The 19589-nt window shown below is 39.2% G+C and overlaps 1 protein-coding gene across 9 annotated transcripts; it reads right to left on the bottom strand.

The window, feature by feature from the left end:
* Positions 1–27: 27 nt before the first annotated feature.
* On the bottom strand, positions 28–18184 carry LOC132839666 (protein SON). Of its 9 annotated transcripts, XM_060860768.1 has the most exons (13): positions 18031–18184; positions 15499–15602; positions 15256–15418; positions 12668–14115; positions 11077–11495; positions 10843–10977; positions 10318–10539; positions 10117–10227; positions 7809–7925; positions 5002–5149; positions 4424–4489; positions 3260–3375; positions 28–739 (listed from the first exon to the last, which is right to left on the bottom strand). In XM_060860768.1, the coding sequence occupies exons 1-13, from the start codon at positions 18111–18113 to the stop codon at positions 581–583; spliced, it is 3291 nt and encodes a 1096-aa protein (XP_060716751.1). In that variant the 5' UTR covers positions 18114–18184; the 3' UTR covers positions 28–580. The 9 variants fall into 9 exon arrangements, 5 of the variants coding, with proteins under 5 accessions (XP_060716751.1, XP_060716754.1, XP_060716753.1 ...); XR_009647749.1 differs by lacking the exons at positions 28–739; positions 3260–3375; positions 4424–4489 and adding an exon at positions 6265–6352 and having other exon boundaries at positions 5009–5149; XR_009647746.1 differs by lacking the exons at positions 28–739; positions 3260–3375; positions 4424–4489; positions 5002–5149 and adding exons at positions 5655–6352; positions 7197–7411.
* Between the last annotated feature and the right edge of the window lie 1405 nt (positions 18185–19589).

Below are 19589 nucleotides of genomic sequence, written 5' to 3' on the forward strand. Positions count from 1 at the left end.
ACAATATACATTCAGTCCTTCAAGATGTGCTTGAGACAACAAATTTATTACATTTTATCAAATAAAATATTCCACATGTGACCATATGCATATGTACATGTATAGACCGAAGCAACATTACACCACATCTGCAATTCCTTCATAAAGAAGAAAAAACTAAATGTATCAAATGAACCATTATTTAATCATGTATAAAACAGAACTCAGGGTAACAAGGAACCGTATCAACACACATCATTTCACAAAGAAGCCTGTAGTACAGCAGACGGACAGATCAGAGATGGTTTGGGTTACAAAAAGCAGGATTTCTCTTTGAAGCCTAAAAGTCAGAAAGTCCTAAAATCTACGGGTCAGTAATGACTTTTGGCGAAGCTTCACTGTTACAGGTGACTGGCTTACACACATACTGATTTTTCAGGTTTTCTTGGACAGGCTCGGGTCTGTAAGGATGTGTTTACAAAAGGAAAACTTAAAAAAAATAAAATCAGGGATAAAAAGTAGAAAAGAGAAAGGAATCCGAACTGATATCCAGCAGGCAAATCAAATGAGAAGCGAGTTGTGTGTTGTGTCAGTGCACTAATCAGGTGCTGGTGGCTGCTGTAAACTGAGGTCCTGAATGCACGTTGTCTCCAGCGATCTCGCCCATAGCCTGCAGAGCTACTGTAGCTGCCATGGCCTTGGCATGCTTTTTATTGGGGCTGGCTGTCTGAGGCTGGTAATCACATCCATTCACCACCACCTGAAAGGAGACAAACAAGAAACATCAACCTGGTAGCTGCGTTTCTGCTGCTTGAAGTCAGAATCAATTAAACCAGAACCAAATGGTCAAACCCAAACCTGCTGAAGCTGTAAAATGTAGTTTCACACACTAAAGTGTTGAAAAAGTCAAGCCTGCATTCTTTCAAACAGGCCTCCGAATGCCATAAATGCAGTGTTGTATTGTAACGGAGTACAAATACTTCGTTACTGTACTTAAGTAGAAATGTGACGTATCTGTACTTTACTTTGCTATTTAAATTTATGCCAACTTTCACTTTTACTCCACTACATTTCCTAGATAAAATGTGTACTTTTACTCCGCTATATTTCCACTAAGCGTCTTCGTTACTCGTTACCACAAAATAAAATCAGAAGAAATGAGTGTGACTGCAATAAGGGAGGTTTGGCGAATCACTGCTCCTAGATTGCATTATGCTCCGCACGCTCTACGGAGAAGCAGAGGGACGCGCAGCGTGCACACACAGTCAGAGCTGGAGGCGCAGTGCATGCACAGTCAGAGCTGGAGGCGCAGTGCATGCACAGTCAGAGCTGGAGACGTTTATCTATAACGTTAATCGGCGGAAAGCCGCAAATACGGCAACCAAAAGCAGTGAAATTTCACTATTCTTATTACCAGAGTCGTAGCACAAACAAAATATTAATGCAAACAATCCATCCATCCATCTACTACCGCTTACAAACAATCCATTCAATACTAAATAAAAATAACATTTATTGATTTGGACTTTGTCTTGTAAATATTTTTATATTAATGACTGCATTCTTTGGACACACTGTTTGTAGAGAATGCACACATACATGAACTGATCTGATTCAAGACTGACATCATTACATCATGCATAAAACTTTGTTGTCCACTTTGGCCATTTTAAATACCATAACCTTTGGCTTACTATGTAGTCATATAATACCGAAAATCACTGAAATTTGACTTTTTACTTTTACTTCAAATACTTAAGTACATTAAATATCAGAAAGTTACTTTTGATCCTTAAGTACAGTAAATATCAGATACTTTAAGACTTTTACTTGAGTAATATTCTAAATGGTAACTTTCACTTCTACCAAAGACTTTTTCTAGTACGATACTTGTACTTTTACTCAAGTATTGCCTTCTAGTACTTTAAGTACTTCTAGTACAACACTGCATAAATGTCTCCCAAAGCATACGGAAGCTTTAAAGACGCCACTCGTCTCAACAGTGAAAAGGTAACCTTGGCTTTTGTGTAAAAAAAAAAACAAATGCATTTCACAGGTCATGTGTATTATTTTATATTAGAATTTATTTACCACCTGAAATTAATAACAACTTCATTCAATATGTACGAAACTGTTGCTTTTAGAAAATCAGTGATTTGGTGTTTTCCAGTGGAGTTGGTACAGAATCTTGAAATGAATTTTTTTCCTCGATGTCTAAACATAAACAGACGCAGCCTTAATCGGGCTGTCACTTTAATTGAAAATGGAGTTTGAACGAATTTCGCGAGGAAAGGAAGGAAATTCTTTCGAATATGGTTGAACGTCCCCCTTCAAAAAAAGGCTACCAAAAAAAAAAAACATCTTCAGTATTTTATCATCAGAATTTTGTGCCAGCTGTGGCTGTTTTTAAAGTGCTTCATAAGCATTATTATTAATATTAATATGCAGGTTGTATGCTTGATGCTGCTCCGCTTGTCTGTGTGACTTCCTGTTGATTTGTTGTGGTTTAAATGCAAGACATCCTCATGCTGACTTGGGGTCGTAATTTTCTGTTCGTTAGATAAATTTACTGATTGGTCGAGAGGGCATTCACGTTAGGGAATGCGCTGGTGGATCAGATGCTAGATAACAAAATGAAAAGCTTTCTAATGCTCTTAGGCTGTACATTAATATTCATGTGGGCAAATTATAGTTTTAATATGAATTTTTCACGTCATGTTTGAATGGATGTTTGAATATCAGTTTAAAAGTGACAGCCCTGAGTTTTACTGAGATAAACGACGACACCGCACAGCAAATGTCGCAATGCATTATGGGATTGGTAGCATGAGTAGCTATTAATGTTTTTATGAAGCCAGTGTTTGAGGTCTGTGTCTTTACACAGTAACTTTGAGACTAACTGCAGAAAGTGTGCCAATGTTTGATTTCATTAGTAAACATGATCACTTTAACACATCGTTACTTCCTGTCTCTTGGAGTCGATAAATTCACAAAAGCACTACTGAAGATCCACAATCCAGGCTTAATGTCCATATACATCATACACGGCCTGTGAATCTGCTTGTTATTTACACAAAATTCAAGTGTCTTAGTGAATAGAATTCAAACCACTTGAGCAGAAACATATATAACATGCATATAATAAAGTTTTCTTAATACAAGTTAAACAGAATTGAGCTTTAATGCATGTCATTTGGATTCATTTAACTGAGCATTAAAGCATTTATTAAAAGAATTGTTTTGTGCTTTCTGTTTAAGTTATAATACTCTGTGCACTAACCTTAAAGAGAAAATTCTTCCGGTGATCAGGACCGCTATGGAGCACCATGACAAACTCGGGCTGGGGCCATTTTTTCTTATTGCACAGCTCCATAAGAGCAGACACCGGGTGCTTCCCTGTGGGGAATAATGTCACGATCAGGCACCATAGCAAACAGGAAGGAATGTAATTTAAGGAATAGGTTATAATCTAAATAACATGTAAAGATGAACAACAAGCTTTTAACAAAACAGTGACTTTGTGATTTGAGCCGAACTGGAGACCTGACAAGACACACAGACTGTGTGGACACCTGACCATCACACCCATGTGTACATCTTAAACTTCCCAAAATTCCATAAAAACAGCCATCAATATGGAGCTGATGCTCTTTCAGAAAGGCTTTCCACTAGATTTTGGAGCTTGGCTTTGGGGATTTGTGATCGTTCGGCTACAAGAGCTTTAGTGAGATCAGACACTGATGTAAAGTGATGAGGTCTGGGGTTCAGTCGGTGATCCCGTTCATCCCAAGTGTTCAGTGGGGTTGAGTTAAGGCTCTGTGCAGGACACCGGGGTTCTTTCACCGTCATTAACTTTCGCACACCGTTTCTTCATGGAGGTTGCTTTGTGTACAAGGACACTTAAGTTGGAACAGGGTTTGAGCTTCTTAGATCCAGTGAAATCTTAATGCTGTAGCACACACAGACATCATAAAAACTGTGTGCTTACAACTCTGTAACACCAGTTTCGGGGAAGAATGGCATATAGGTGTGATGGTCAGATGTCTACAAAGGTTTGGAGGAGGGAAGAAAAAGCTGCCAACAGACTTCACCTTAAGTCTGTAACCTAGTGAACCAGTGTTGATGTATTTACTGATAAAGGCTTCAAAAACTTTGTATGTCGTGTCTTAATGCAGTAAATGTTAAAGTTTGGTCAGTGTTTAGTGAACAGCAAACTTGTGTTCTGGTGATATGACAGTTCATTACTGCAGTGTGTACAGTACGTACATATTTACACACAGTGGTTCAGTCAGCTAACAAAAAGCACACACCAGACCTTTACTTGACTGATGGCAAATTTTGCTTTAACTTGTATTCACCAATAGCTTACACATACAACTTTTGAGATTACACGAGTAAAGCATTAAATGTTTTTAGCCCCAAATATTTATGAAAAGAGACTTACCTAAAAGATCCTTCATCATCACCAGATTTCCAGATTTCTGGGTCTTCTCCCCCTCTGCTACCAGCCCTACATGGACAAACCAAATCCAATACATTATCAGATGTTAGGATTAACCACCTTGTTTAAAAAAAACAAATAAAAAAAATAGATAAAGTGTATACACGGTGGCTGCATCCATATGTCACTACTATCCTACTACACAGAGGCCAAATATGACAGTTTATCACTGCAGTGTGTACAGTACATACAGATTATATGCATTCTCAGCATTCATAAACCAGCTGGTGACAAAAACCCAGATGACCTCCTGTTTCTGCCAAGGTTCAGCAGTATGGAGCTCATGAACACTGCACTATCCCATAATGCATCAGGATTTTCAGTGCAGTCAGAACTAAAAATAGATGGCAGCTTATTGTTTTTGTGGTCAATCTGACATTGTAGTTCACATGACAGTGCCAAACATAGCAGAAGTGTAACGTCCAGATTTTTATTCGTACTGATGTAGTATGTATTGAAGCGAATGCATTAGGTACTGACACAGCGCTCGATCTCGGATGCGTCCCGTGAGAAGGACTCACCCTTGCGGTCAGTTTTGAAGTCTATTACAATAGGCTCCACTGTGCCTTCTCTGTGCTTGCCGAGGCCTTCTCCAGCTCGCCAACCCATCTTTTTCATCAGCATCTCCCCCATGCCTCCCGACACCGGGGCAGCACGCAGGAATTGGTCCTGGATGAAAAGCATTTAGATATGGGCAGAAAACAAAGGGAAGGAGTGGGGGGAGAGGGAGAGAGAGAGAGAGAGAGAGAGAGCGAGAGCATGAAAGAGAGACAGAGAGAGCGAAAGAGAGAGAGAGCGAAATAGAGCAAAAGAGAGGGAGAGAGAGAAAGAGAGACAGAGAGAGTGAGAGACAGAAAGAGAGCGAAAGAGAGAGACAGAAAGAGAGAGAGCAAAAGAGAGAGAGAGAGAGAGCAAAAGAGAAAGAGAGAGAGACAGAGAGAGTGAGAGACAGAAAGAGAGCGAAAAAGAGAGAGCGAAATAGAGCGAAAGAGAGAGACAGAAAGAGAGAGAGCAAAAGAGAGAGAGAGAGAGAGAGAGAGAGAAAGAGAGACAGAAAGAGAGAGAGAGCAAAAGAGAGAGAAAGAGAGAGAGACAGAGAGTGAGAGACAGAAAGAGTGCGAAAGAGAGAGAGCGAAATAGAGCGAAAGAGAGAGAGAGAGTGAGAGAGAGAAAGAGATACAGAAAGAGAGAGAGCAAAAGAGAGAGAGAGAGAGTGAGAGTGAGAGAGAGAAAGAGATACAGAAAGAGAGAGAGAGAGAGAGAGAGAGAGAGAGAGAGAGAGAGAGAGAGAGAGAGAGAGAGAGAGAGAGAAGACAGGGAGAAAAAGAAGCACAAAGGAAATAGTAAGAGGTCACAGACCACGTATAGTTTTGTGCTGTACTTAAACAAAGGGCCACTCAACAGTACTAGCTATCTTCTGGTTCCGTGGCGTTACCTAAAGATATGAGCACAATCTCAAATAATAAAAAACCCTTATATGTAGATTAAGTATTTTATGATATGCAAAAGCAGCCTTCTCAAAGCTTTACTTTAAAGTGTAGTTTTTATCATTCCAGGTCCTAATTGTACAAGCATAGCTAACATGAGACTACAATTAGCATGCTACAAAAATCATATAAATATATTAAAAATGTCTTTGTTTCCTGTGACAGAGGAATCAAAACCAGCCTTACCACCCCACCAGTTCAGTTGAAACACACACAGGCATGGCAGAAAGGTTTTTGTTAGAGTGGAGACAAATCCACATGAATAAAAATATGGGTGCTGTATGATGACGTACGTACCTAGGCCCTCATCATCGGCTGTGCATCTGACGTGAATAGAAGGGGCCTGACAGTGACCATGGCAACAAGGCAGCTACAAGGACTGACCCTGCAACAAGTTTCCATATAGAGTGGTGAGAGTTCACAGGGCACACTGTGAACCCCCACCCCTCTTCCGCCCCTGCAACCCCGCCAACAAGCCCCCCCCAAACCCCGCCAGCAGGGAAAAATAATAAATAGTGAAAACACCTGGTGAAAATCCTTGAACTCAGAAACTGAGATACTGACAATGGATAATAAAAGCTACATAAATTGCATCATTGACCAAAAAAAAGAAAATAAAGGGATAAAAAAAAACTTTACATGATGGTCATCGTCAGTAAATTAAATGTTGTCCAGGGTGATTAAAGGTCACCTCCTTAAAACACTTACAGATGAAGTGTTCATATGCTCAAATGCTATAGAAAGCAATACCGCATACGGAAATACATTTTTTAAGGAACTTTCTGGTTGGTAAAACATAATTACAGTGTCATAAGTTTGTAACTAAGTGAAACTGGCCGTCAGAAGCAAGTTTGCTCCCTCTTTCTCTCTGGCTGTGTAAATGCTATGGCACTGACAGGGAATGTTCTTTCTCTACACACATGGTTGAAATCAGTTTCTAAAACAAATGAATATAGCAAAGTTACAATTGATTCTAAATTCATTTCTGACACAAAATGTATTTCTTCCTGTTATAATTAATTAGCTTTCACAAAAAAAGTCGTTTTCATTTAAAACCTTGGCGAAGCAATGGGGAGCTTTGCCGGTTTGGGAAGCGTTTCCTGGGTGAAGCTTTCAGATACAAATGGATTTGCTTTAGCTTCTTGGTCACTGCATAATTCCATGTGTGCTGGTTGAAAGTACATAACAAAGCTTCTACTCAAAATACGACAGATTGTTGTTTCTCTTACCAGGATTTCCTGGTAGACCGGTTTCCGTTATAATGGGACGTTTACTCCTTTATCTTTCATATAATCAACTTTGAGTTTTCGGTCTCATTTAACAGGGTTGCTGCTCCAGGTGACTTACTTCAGGTGCTCTTCCTTCCTTCCATCTTTCAAAGAAACCTTACTAAGTAGTCTATAGTCAATCAGTGAGGTGTGATGCCCCTCTTGCAATGCACCTGCTACAACAGAATTTCACACACACAGACAAAAACAATCTGCATGACCCTGGTGGAAAGGTGTACCCAGTCCACAAAAAGAAATGTCATATACATATCCACTTTAATTACTACTTTGTTGGAAGAGGTTGTGTGTTCCACAGCTAACAAAACAGACATCAAAAATATTTTTATGCTAGAGTTGGGTATTGAAGCAGCAACAGCCCTGGCACCAGAACTGGCAGTGTGTCAATGGAAAAGGTATTAAGTGTTTCCCAAGTGTGCTGGGACAGCAATGATGGCTGTGTAATCTATAAGATTTGGGCAAAAGGTTGTCCGAAACACAAATCAATCAGAAAATCAGCACTAAACCAAAGACTAGTTCCCTGATCTAAATTCTGGGACTAGGTCATGACTTTACCTTCTTGATCCAAGCCTGTGGGCCACTGTTGGACAGCTCTTCAGAGGAGAGCACTTGAGCACCTGTAGAACCAGTGAATAGACCTGGGATTGTGTTGGACTGGGCCCAAGCATCCACCTGCAAATATACAACCAACTCAAGTCAAATAAAAAAAATTTTTGAATAAAAAAGTGGTCAGTGACCAACTGCTTGCCTCTGTGTTTGTTTTAATATTCTGGGATTTGAGTGCAACATTTGATTTGACAGAATAAACCATGATACTTTACTGAACAGGCTTGAAAATGCAGTTAGGTTACACAGACCTGTTTTTGACTTGGTTTATTTAAAAGACATTCTTCAGAGCCTAAACAAGTACAATATGGTGTCCAACCGGTTTCTGTTGGAGTCCTTGTATTAACGTTTGAGGGGTCAAGCACCCCATTGTTCTACTTTTCTTCTTTCTCTGGTTAAGGTGTCTATGGCAGCCACAGCAAAAGTGCTGGTTAAAGTGGTAAATGACCTCCTACGCAGTGTACTGGTGACTTCTCAGCACATACAGTGACGGACAAAATTATTTGATCTCCTGCTGATTTTGTAAGTTTGCCCACTGACAAAAAAACGATCAGTCCATAAATTTAATAGTTTATAATTTTAATAGTTTAATAGTAAATAGGTTTATTTTAACAGTGTGAGAGAGAATAATACAGAAACACACATTTCAAAAACGTTATAAATTGATTTGCATTTTAAATCATTGAAATAAGTATTTAACCCCTTAAAATTGTTGGCTCCCAGGTCTTTATACAGGTAATGAGTTGAAATTAGGAGCACTCTCTTAATGAAAGAAACACATAGGAGTCAGCCCAGAACTACACTGGAGGATCTTGTTAATGATCTCATGGCAACTGGGACCATAGTTACCAAGAAAACAATTGGTAACACATTACGCCGTAAAGGACTGATATCCTGCAGCGCTCGCAATGTCCCTCTGCTCAAGAAAGCATGTACAGGCCCATCAGAAGTTTGACAATAAACATCTGAATGATTCAGAGGAGAACTGGGTGAAACTGTTGTGGTCAGATTAGACCCGGCATCAACTCAATTCGTTGGAGGAGGACGAATGCTGACTATGACCCCAAGAACATCTCCACCATCAAACACGGAGGGTTAAATATTATGCTTTGGGGTGTTTTTCTGCTAAGTGGACAGGACAACTTCACTACATCAAGCAAACCCCCTTCCCTCTGCCAGGGCATTGAAAATGGGTCATGGATGGGGATTCCAGCATGACAATGACCCAAAAAACACGGCCAAGGAACCAAGGAGTGGCTCAAAAGAAGTACATTAAGGTCCTGGAGTGGCCTAGCCAGTCTCCAGACCTTAATCCCATAGAAAATCTGTGAAGGCAGCTGAAGGTTCAAGTTGCCATATGTCAGGCTTAAAACCTTAATGACTTGGAGAGGATCTGCGAGGAGTGGGACAAAATCCCTCCTAAGTGGCCAACTACAAGAAACGTCTGACCTCTGTGATCGCCAACAACAGTATGTTGCTTGTGCATACAAGGAATTTGTTGAAATTGATTTAGTTGTTTTACAGAGACACCACACAGACAATAAAAATGAAAAAACACATATGTAAATACAAACAGGCAAAAAAAAAAAAAATGTACAGCTGTGCTATAGATGATAGAATGGAATAGAATAGAATACGATGCAGGGATGTACAAGGATGGAGGTGGTAAAAAACTGTTCTTGTGCCTGGTTGTGTTGGTGTTTGGGGCTCTGTCGTGCCGGCCAGATGGTGTAAGTTCATCCAATTAATAACAATAATATATATGTAAATATATAATATATAATAATATCTCGGTAAACATATTTATTTAATTTCTTATCTATGAGGATTTATCCTTTTTACACGATTCATTGTAATTCCCATAGATTATCTGTCAATTAATTTCTGATTTTTATTTTTTTTCATTTGTTTTATGTGCTTTAGCATAAATAGGTGAACCAGGTGGTCCAGCGGCAGGATACATCGCTCTCATTGCCGCGGCCCGTGTTCGAATCCCAGGCAGGGCATTAATCCAGCCACTGAACAGTTAACTCTCAGTGCCAGTCCCGAGCCCGGGTAAAAATGGGAGGGTCGCGTCAGGAACGGCATCCGGCGTAAAACCAGTGCCAAATCTAATATGCGGACCACATGATCCACTTTGGCGACCCTGAACAGGGAGCAGCCGAAGGGGGGAAAAAAAGTGCTTTAGCATAAATCTTATCACTGTAGTAAGTAGTTCTAGTAATCCTGTAGTTCAGAAAATAAAGGTCAAGCTTACCTGCTCCTGTGCACGATTGAGCATGCACATGGCATTGATGTCGAAGGGATTCTCAGCCAGTCTCTTCTGTGCTACTGCCCTTTCACTAATAGCAAGCGTGATGTCCACTGGCTAAAACATCCAAGAAGAAAACAAAAGACTATTCAGAACCTGCATCAGTGTTAAAAAGACACACGTGAGTCTACAGCAGAGACAAGTGACCTGTGAGGGCGCCTCAGGGAAGACACTGTCGTTGGCTTTACTCTGGTCCTCGGCCCCAGCAGATGCTGAAGGTGCCCCTGCTTTATCGGTCTTTTTGTCCACAGGCATCCATTCTCCATACATTCCATCTTCTTCCTTTTTGCGATGCTGTGAACCTGAAGACACCGGGAACTCCTTAGCAAAAGCAGCCTCGGTCCTTACTGCTGGCTTCACAGACGGGTTCTGAAGAAAAGGAGGGACATGTTGGCACAGGAAGTGGAAGGAGGTTACTGTAAGAATTAGGGGAAAAGAGAGATTCAAAGGCATGCATGGTTGTAAAGCAACTGTCTGCTTTACTGAAATGGAAGACCAAAGCAAAGCAAGACCATGTTCAAACCATTCATGCTACTCCTTTTTACCGCCATTACAGAGAATGTATCGGTGCCACTTCAATTATAAACCACAGAACATGATATCAGAAAAGATTAATAAAGAAATCAATATTTATTGAAGAAATCATGGTAAAACTGTGCGTGTCATACATACACTGAGACAGAAGGTAATGCCCTTATTCTCCTTAAGGGCAACTGCTCCAAAGGGCCTGTCATCATCCTCGTCGTCAGAAACATGTGGCTTTGCGATAGCCATCTCCTCTTTACTCTCCGCAATCTTTTTGCATTTCTGGAAAAAATCATTACATGGATTTAAATTTCTTGGGGTTTTTTTTTGTGTTGCATTTGCAACAAGAAAAAATACTTCTTAGAGTACAAAAAGCCATACTTCTGTCAACTCCTTGATGCTGTAGGTGTTTGCTTGCTTAGCCAATTTTTTTTTCGCTTCCTCGATGGAGACCAGATTCAGATTTGGCGTGGCCGAGGGTGGAGGCTTGTTGGTAATCGTGGGCAAAGGTGCCAACTGTGGCATGGCAGCAAGTGCGTTCATGCCCGATAGAGCTGCGGTCATGGTGGCAGCAGTCATGCTGGCCACAGCAGCATTCATGGTCATGTTAGACATTCCTTGCATTCCCATGGGGAGACTGACCGGTAGGGGCAGGGGTAAGGGCAATGGTGTGGGATTTGGGTTTGGCAAGGGCAGCTGAAGGATGGTTTTTGGCCTCAGACTCTCAGGAATTGGCATACCAGCTTTAGCACACATCGCTGCAGCATTAGCTTTGGCAATTTCAAGCAACTGTTCTTTATCTGGAAGTAAAAAAAAAAGGAAGGTGAAACATAATATTAAAGAAACGTGAACGTCTTCATGCAGCTCACATTTTGCTCGGTGGCATCATATCATCCTGAAACAGGCTTCTTAGCTCCAGTGAAGGGAAACTGAAATTTGACAGCATACAGAAACGCTCTTTTACAACTGTGTGCTTCTGTCATTTAGATAACAGTGTTGGTAAGAACGACATACGGGTGTGAGGGTCAGATGCCTACAAAAACTTTGGCCTTCAAGATCTTTAAAGCAGCAGAACATGAGATACTCAGAACCCTCCAGGATTTTGCAATTTTGAGGTTTATGTGATTGTTGTGGCCAAAAAGGCTGTTTTCCATATAGTGTTACAGTTTGATTTTTTTGTTGAAAAAAAAAAGAAAAAGAAAGAGCTTCTCTACTGTGAAATTGCAAGCACAGGATTCTTCACATGTGTAATGGCTTTCTGTGATAGCTGTGCTCATGTTTAATGCATGTGAATCAAAGAATAATTTGGCACATTGTGATGATGTCACAGGACATGTTTTAGCCCAAATCCGCTGAAAATCCGTGGCCATTTCCACGAATTGTAAACTCCTCTGAATATTGCAGTGTTTGCTTGAGTTTGTCTTCATTTCTATAAATGCAAAATTGCTAAATGCTGGAGGGTAAAGCATTCGTTATTCATTAATGTTTTTAAATAGCAGAGCACAGGAGGGCGAAATATAGGTGAGACAAACTACATGGTGGGGTATTTGGTGTGTCCTAATACCACCAAAGAAAACGATGCACCTTAGGACAAGATGATGATCTCTATAAACAAAATGCTAAAGGCACAAAAACCAAAAAGATTAGTTTAGATTTTTTAATATAAATGACACTAAAATAAAAGATTATTTCTTAAAACGCCACACCATCATTTAATTATGGACAAAATCAATGTCTTTAAAGACTTTTAAGTTAATCAATTCATCATTAAGACTGATAAGATATACGTCATCTTTGGATCACTGAAGTATCGCTATGTTCCCATGGTCGCTCTCTCTTCCTCTTTCTGTATAGTAATGTTGTCACCTTCCTTCTCTAACTGGCTAAATGAAAAGCACTTGATCACTTCAGGCCATCACAAAATGTTATTACTGATGAGAACTTTAAGAAAAATAAGTAGAGGTGGTTATACCGAGCTCAGTAAGGCGTGGAGGTGTCGTGCTGGTGCTACGGTGTGTTCTGGAGGTCGATCTTTTCTTTCGCAGGATGACGACAGGAGAATGGCTCGGCTCTCGTTTCCACCGATCCCGCTGGCTAAACATTCGGTTTCTGAAAACGCCCCTTTTCCGGCGTGAGCCAGACCTAGACCTTCTGGATTTAGAGCGAGACCTGTGTCTAGATTGTGATCGCTTTCTCTCCAAGGTCCTAGACCTTCTCCTTCTCCCTGGTGAATGGGACTTTGACCTTTTCCTATCGGGCGAATTGGATTTAGAACGTCTAGTGCGTTTTCTGGACTTGGATCTTTTCCGTTGCAAAGGAGACTTCGTGTTGTTCCTGGAGGATGATCTGAACTGCCTTTGTTGGAAAGGTGAACTGGACGTTGATCTTTTTCTTGAAGGGGATTTTGAATGCCTTTGATTTGGTGATATGGACTTCTGTTTAAAGTCTTGGGAGTCTTTCAGTTCAGAACTAGTGATCTCTTCTTTCTTTTCAGTGCCATGGAGGTCTCTGGATCCACCTGAGGTATATAGTAAAACATCTTTCGTATCCAAAGGCATTGTGGGTGTAATACACTTTTCAGAGGAGTCAGGAACAGACACGCCTGCGTTCAGGAAAGGAATGGGTCTCCAGGAGCCTGCAGATCTAGTAACTTGGCCATCATTTATTATGCCGTCTGTAATAATAATGGTAGAGGGGGTCTCTGGCCCAGTCTCACTTTTCTCTTGGTCTCCGTTTTCTGCTTCCTTTAGGTTTTTGTTTAGAGAGCCATCAAGCTTCATTTCTGCATCTGTACTCTGCATTTTTCTCTCATTCGCAGGATGCTGATCACTCGATTGTGAGCGGGAACTTGATGACGATCTCCTACTTTTGGATCGAGATCTCTTGCTCTTCTTTGCGTTAAACCTTGATCTATTTTCTTGAGACAGTGACCTGGATATGGAATGTCTGCCTCTTCCGGTAGAATGAGATCTGGACCGTCGGTTACGTCGTTGGGATCTAGACCTGGATCGACTTCTCCACCTTTTCTGCGCACACGGCCTTCTTGGACTTTTCCTTGAAAGTGATTTGGACCTTGATCTCGAAGATCGTCTCGGTGACCGGGATCTGGATCTATGTCTGGAACAGGAGCGCTGCCTTCTTAAACTCTTGTCTTGTCGAGATGTCCTGCAGCGACTGGAGCTTCTTTTGTCTTTTTTACTTTCTTTGTGTTTGTCAAACGCCGTCTCAAGCTTAGGAATAATGTCAGGTAAATCTTGAGGCATCTTCCCAGTTAAAGTTTTAACAGTTTCACACAAAGGTTTCATTTCTGACTCAGATTCAGTGTCAGATTCAGAAGAGCTTCCAGACGGTGAATCATACTTTTTTCCCTTTTCTCCATGTTTATGTTTCTTCTTTTTCTTTCTCTTCTTTTTCTTCACACTAAAGTAAACAGGAACCAAATTTACCAAACTGAATGTTTAATTATTCAACAAACAAGACATTTTATATACATAGTAAAGCTAAATAAAATGTTACTGTAATTATGTTAGAATGAATGGATATTACATTTGAATATCATGGAGAAGTGAAAGTCTCAAAGAAACACAAATCATTTGATTCAGACCGAATCATTGCACTAATTTACACTTTGCTAGTTTGAAAACAAATGAAGACTTTAATGAGAAAAAATAACCCAAATCTCATCATATTGTAGCTCATTATACACAGGGTTTCTGCAGGGTTTAATCAGTCAAATTTATGACTTTTTAAGACCTTTTTATGACCATTATGATTTGAATTTATGACCTACACGAATTACGATAAATAACTTCAGTCATTAAAATTCCTTTTAAAAGTCTTTATTATTGACTTTCATTGACAGTAACAAGTTTTATTATTTCAAGAGTAATTCTATTATTTCTTACTTAAGATTAAGAAACTGAAGCCTTCGCCTTCTTTTTCTTGAGCATCAAGAACACAGGAACACTTAACAATTGTAACATTGTAAAGTAACATTGTGTGCAATAGGCTTGATACCGATTGTTAGCGACGGGCTTGAGCCAGCTACTAAACGCACCGTCTTCGAGCCACAGATCGTTAAAGGTACATTTTCCCATTGTGATAGTCAGGATGATTTCAATTAAACTAAGCAGTGACTCATATCATACTGTATGATACAGTATGTTCGGAGTTCGCGCGGGTTTCTGTGAAAGTCCTTCCGACAAGTCTGTATGCTGCCGCATGGACCTTGTAGTTCTGAAACGCTGTGATACCAATGTGATACCACCCAGATTCCTCATACAGAACTACAACAGGCGAAACAAACGAATGCCATTGCCGCCGCGAGCGCATTTTGATTGAAGAACAAATTAATGGACGAGCATATCAATTTAAGACGTGGCTAAATGTTTTTTATGACCTTGTATGGAAAATCTGGACGTTTTTATGTCTTTTTATGGCCTTAAATTCTTATTGTTAAATTTATGACTTTTTAATGACCCCGCGGAAACCCTGTATACAGCTATTTATCCTCCTTTACTCAAAAGCAGTTGATCACGACTCGTGGGTCAGGGTAGATACCTTTCTTGCGTCTTTCCGCCCGACTCAGATTCTGAGCTGCTCTCCTTATGTTTCTTCTTCTTCTTTTTGCTTTTGTGTTTTTTGTGCTTTTTAGATTTCTTGTGTTTAGTAATCAATTCTTCTTTGCCACTGTTGACATTGGATGCAGGGTTTGAGACTTTATCTATAAAATTGAAATGGAAAGAAAGATATTAGGTGATTAGCTGATTGGAGGTTCATTCAGTGAATAGAAGACTGACTCACCTGCGGCTGTGGTCAGAGCATCAACCTGAGCGGCTTCTTCGTTTACACCTGCCGCTTGCTCAGTGTGTGGTGCCCCATTATTAGATTCCACCTTCTCTGGAAGGCTGGGGGGGGGACAGCAAATTGGAACATTTACTGAAAGATTTAATACATTTTCATTGTAAATAAATTAGAGAACATTGGATAGAGGGATAATCCTGTTTGGGAAGCAGGACATAGTATACACATTCATTTTCTGTGATGCTTAACCTTGCAGGGTCTCAGGAAACCTGTCCCAGGGAACTCAGGGTGCCAATTATGCACCATAACATATAGTTTTATAATTATATAATGTAAACACTGACTGATCAACTTAAGAGTATATATTTTTTTCCAGAGTTACAGTCAAGTAAACATGTTTCTCAATCCGGGTTCAAAAGAAGGGTTTACAACAATGATATCCAGCAGTTAAGCACAGTGTGAAAAGCCCTTAGGTATCTTCAGAAAACCTTCATGTTCAAAATTCAATATAGGATAAACTAAGCATGTACTCATCTGATTGCGTTTATAGTTTTACTTGTAAAAAATCAAACCCTTAAGATAAACAATGCCTCCGATTCCGATGTGATCTCCTCTGATCTCCACTTCAGTGGATTTCTTTGACTAGTGTCCTATTCATGTATTCCTGTGTGAGAAGAAACGTGTGCGAATCTCTTACGGTTACATCTTAGTTACTTAGATCTGAATATCGATGTGTACAATTTCACAATGAACTCTACAACAAATCACAAACACAGTTTAATAAAGTAAACAAAGCTTCGTCACACAGGTTTATTAAGGTATGTTAAATGTTATCCAAATTATTTTTGACTTATTTGCCTTTAAAAGCCATGAAGTACCATTAGAAAATCTTCATGAAACAATCAATCAGTCTGTAAGGACATGTGGGATGTGGTAGACTAGTGGACTGCCTATCGGAAGGTCATTAGTTCGAATCTGTATGGTCTGGTCTTTATCAGCGATCAGGTCTGTGCTGAACTCAGAGTTTACGATGACCCATTAGTTCCTCAGGAGCTCTCGGTTGCACTATTATAAACTGCTAGAAAGGACATTATTTACATTTACACTATTTACTGTAGAGTGTCACCCAAATGAGGATGAGGTTCCCCTCTGAATCTGGTTCCTCTCAAGGTTTCTTCCTCATATCATTTCTTCAGGGAGTTTTTCCTTTTCTGCCGTCGCCTCCAGCTTGCTCATTATATATATATATATATATATATATATATATATATATATATATATATATATATATATATACACATACACACATATATATATATATACACATATATATATGTATGTATGTATATATATATATATATATATATATATATATATATACATACATATATATATATATATATATATATATATATATATATATACATACATACATATATATATATATATATATATATATATATATATATATATATATATATACACACATATATATATATATATATATGTGTGTGTGTATATATATATATATATATATATATATAGTATTTTAAATTTTAAGTTAACATTTTTTAAATAAATGTTATATATTCACCTATTTATTAATTATTTATTCTTATTTTTCTTATATATTTATTTATTTTTCTCTCTCCTGTTTCCATAAAGCTGCTTTGAAACAATGGGAAATTGTTAAAGCGCTATACAAATAAATTGTCTGAATAAATATATTTACTGCATTTAGCAGACACTCTTATCCAGAGTGACTTACATTTTCTTATTTCAGAAAATAATTGAGGGTTAAGGGCCTTGCTCAGGGGCCCTGCAGTGGCAAATTGGTGGAACTGGGATTCGAACCAACGACCTTCCGATCAGTAGTCGAACACCTTAACCACTGAGCTACCACATCCCACAAAACAACAAGCTGCGACTCCTGGGGCCCCTGAACAAGGCCCCTAACCCTCAATTGCTCAGTTGTATAAATATAAAGTGAAATAAAATTTTAAGTCACTCTGTTTAAAAGTGTCTGATAAATGACAGAAATGTAAATGTACGTGGCGACTTTTAGAGCATCTGCTTCTTTCCCTTCAGAGAGATTTGTAACGTTGATGCTCCAGCAGACGGATATGTACAGAGACGATACAGATAAACACACACAGTTATAAATAAATAGATAAATACACACACGTTTTATGCGTAGCGTTTTAGACCAAACGTCTAACAAACGTTATCATTCATAAGATCAGGTTCTGTTAAAGAAGACAATAATAATTAAAAAAAAATGCGGTTGGTGGATAAAAGCTCCAGCCAGTTGTAGGTGAAGACAAACGTGATTTACTTCCTAATACAACAGTATTATTGTTATTGTGTTACACTTCAATCCCTTCAGCCGTTAAAACGCTGTGACGTCGTTGTAGCCGGTTAGCTTGATGCTAACGGGCCTGTTAGCGGTTAGCTAACGGTAGCATTAGCATCGCTGCTACACGACAGCACTGCGATTTTTATTACTAGGTAAAAATAAATAAATATATTTACCTCTTATCCTGACTTTCATCTTCTATTTCTTTTATTTTATTCATCACAAAATCCCGAAAAATCTGTTCAATGTTTGTTGCCATTTCTTTCAGTCAATTCGGTTGCTGATATCCCACAATGCCCCTGTACAGACAATAAGACTGTGGTGTTTCACTTCCGGCTCACATAGCCCATAGATATCGACATATACACTAGATGTCGCCTTGTATACGGCAGTACATTGGAACGAATGCGTCAATAGAGCCGCCATCTTGGTACAGGGGAACCCCCTCCTCTTAATGCATCAGCGTCAATGTAAGCAAAGAAATAAAATCACCATAAATCGTCATGAATGCGATTTCTAGTTTTTTTGGTTCGTTCCAAATGTCAGACATGTATTTATCATTGAGTCCAGAGAAAATTTAAGGTTCTGATATTAAGATAATCTACTTTTTAAAAATATAATGCATAGTGCTAGTAGGTGTATGTTTATTACTTACATTCTTCCACTTGAGTGACACATTCAAAATAATAAAAAGAAAAAAGAAAAAAGAAAAGAAAATGTAAAAAAAAAAAAAAACGAGAAAAGTGTAAGATCTTTTTTACAGTTAAAGTTTTTCAGGTGAAACTAAACAATGCTATAACCTGGGCTCCACAGTAGTGGAGCACATTTAATCTTTTAATTTAATCATTTAATCTTACACACAGGGCCTGTTATCTCTCTCTCTCTCACACACACACACACACACACACACACACACACACTCAGTTTGTTATAGAAAACTGATCAGTAATGTCTTGTGTAAGGGAACACATACACACACACACACACACACACACACACAGACACACTCTCAGTCTGTTATAGAAAACTGATCAGTAATGTCTTGTATAAGGGAACACATACACATACACACACACACACACACACACACACACACACAGACACACTCTCAGTCTGTTATAGAAAACTGATCAGTAATGTCTTGTATAAGGGAACACATACACACACACACACACACACACACACACACACACACACACACACAGACACACTCTCAGTCTGTTATAGAAAACTGATCAGTAATGTCTTGTATAAGGGAACACATATATACACACACACACACACACACACACACACACACACACACACACACACTCTCAGTCTGTTATAGAAAACTGATCAGTAATGTCTTGTATAAGGGAACACATACACACACACACACACACACACACAGACACACACACACACACAGACACACACACACACACACCTGTTATCTCAGTTATAGAAAACTGATCAGTAATGTCTTGTATAAGGGAACACATACACACACACACACACACACACACACACACACACACACACACACACACACCTGTTATCTCAGTTATAGAAAACTGATCAGTAATGTCTTGTACAATGGAACCAATTATCAGAATCATGTACAAGGGAAGTAATCATCATGAAAATTCTGTTAGAGTCACACAGTGTAATTCCCAATTACAAACACACACACACACACACACACACACACACACACACACACACACACACACACACACACACACTTTTTAGC

The sequence above is a fragment of the Tachysurus vachellii genome, chromosome 24 (genome assembly GCF_030014155.1).
Source record: "Tachysurus vachellii isolate PV-2020 chromosome 24, HZAU_Pvac_v1, whole genome shotgun sequence".
Taxonomy (NCBI): domain Eukaryota; kingdom Metazoa; phylum Chordata; class Actinopteri; order Siluriformes; family Bagridae; genus Tachysurus; species Tachysurus vachellii.

Excerpts from the sequence above, each read along its gene's own strand:
- LOC132839666 (XM_060860768.1), bottom strand. The coding sequence starts at position 18,113 with ATGGCAACAAACATTGAACAGATTTTTCGGGATTTTGTGATGAATAAA. Across the intron at positions 15,419-15,498 it reads TGCTCTGACCACAGCCGCAG|ATAAAGTCTCAAACCCTGCA; the intron begins GTGAGTCAGTCT and ends TCAATTTTATAG. Across the intron at positions 4,490-5,001 it reads CTTCAAAACTGACCGCAAGG|GGCTGGTAGCAGAGGGGGAG; the intron begins GTGAGTCCTTCT and ends TTGTCCATGTAG.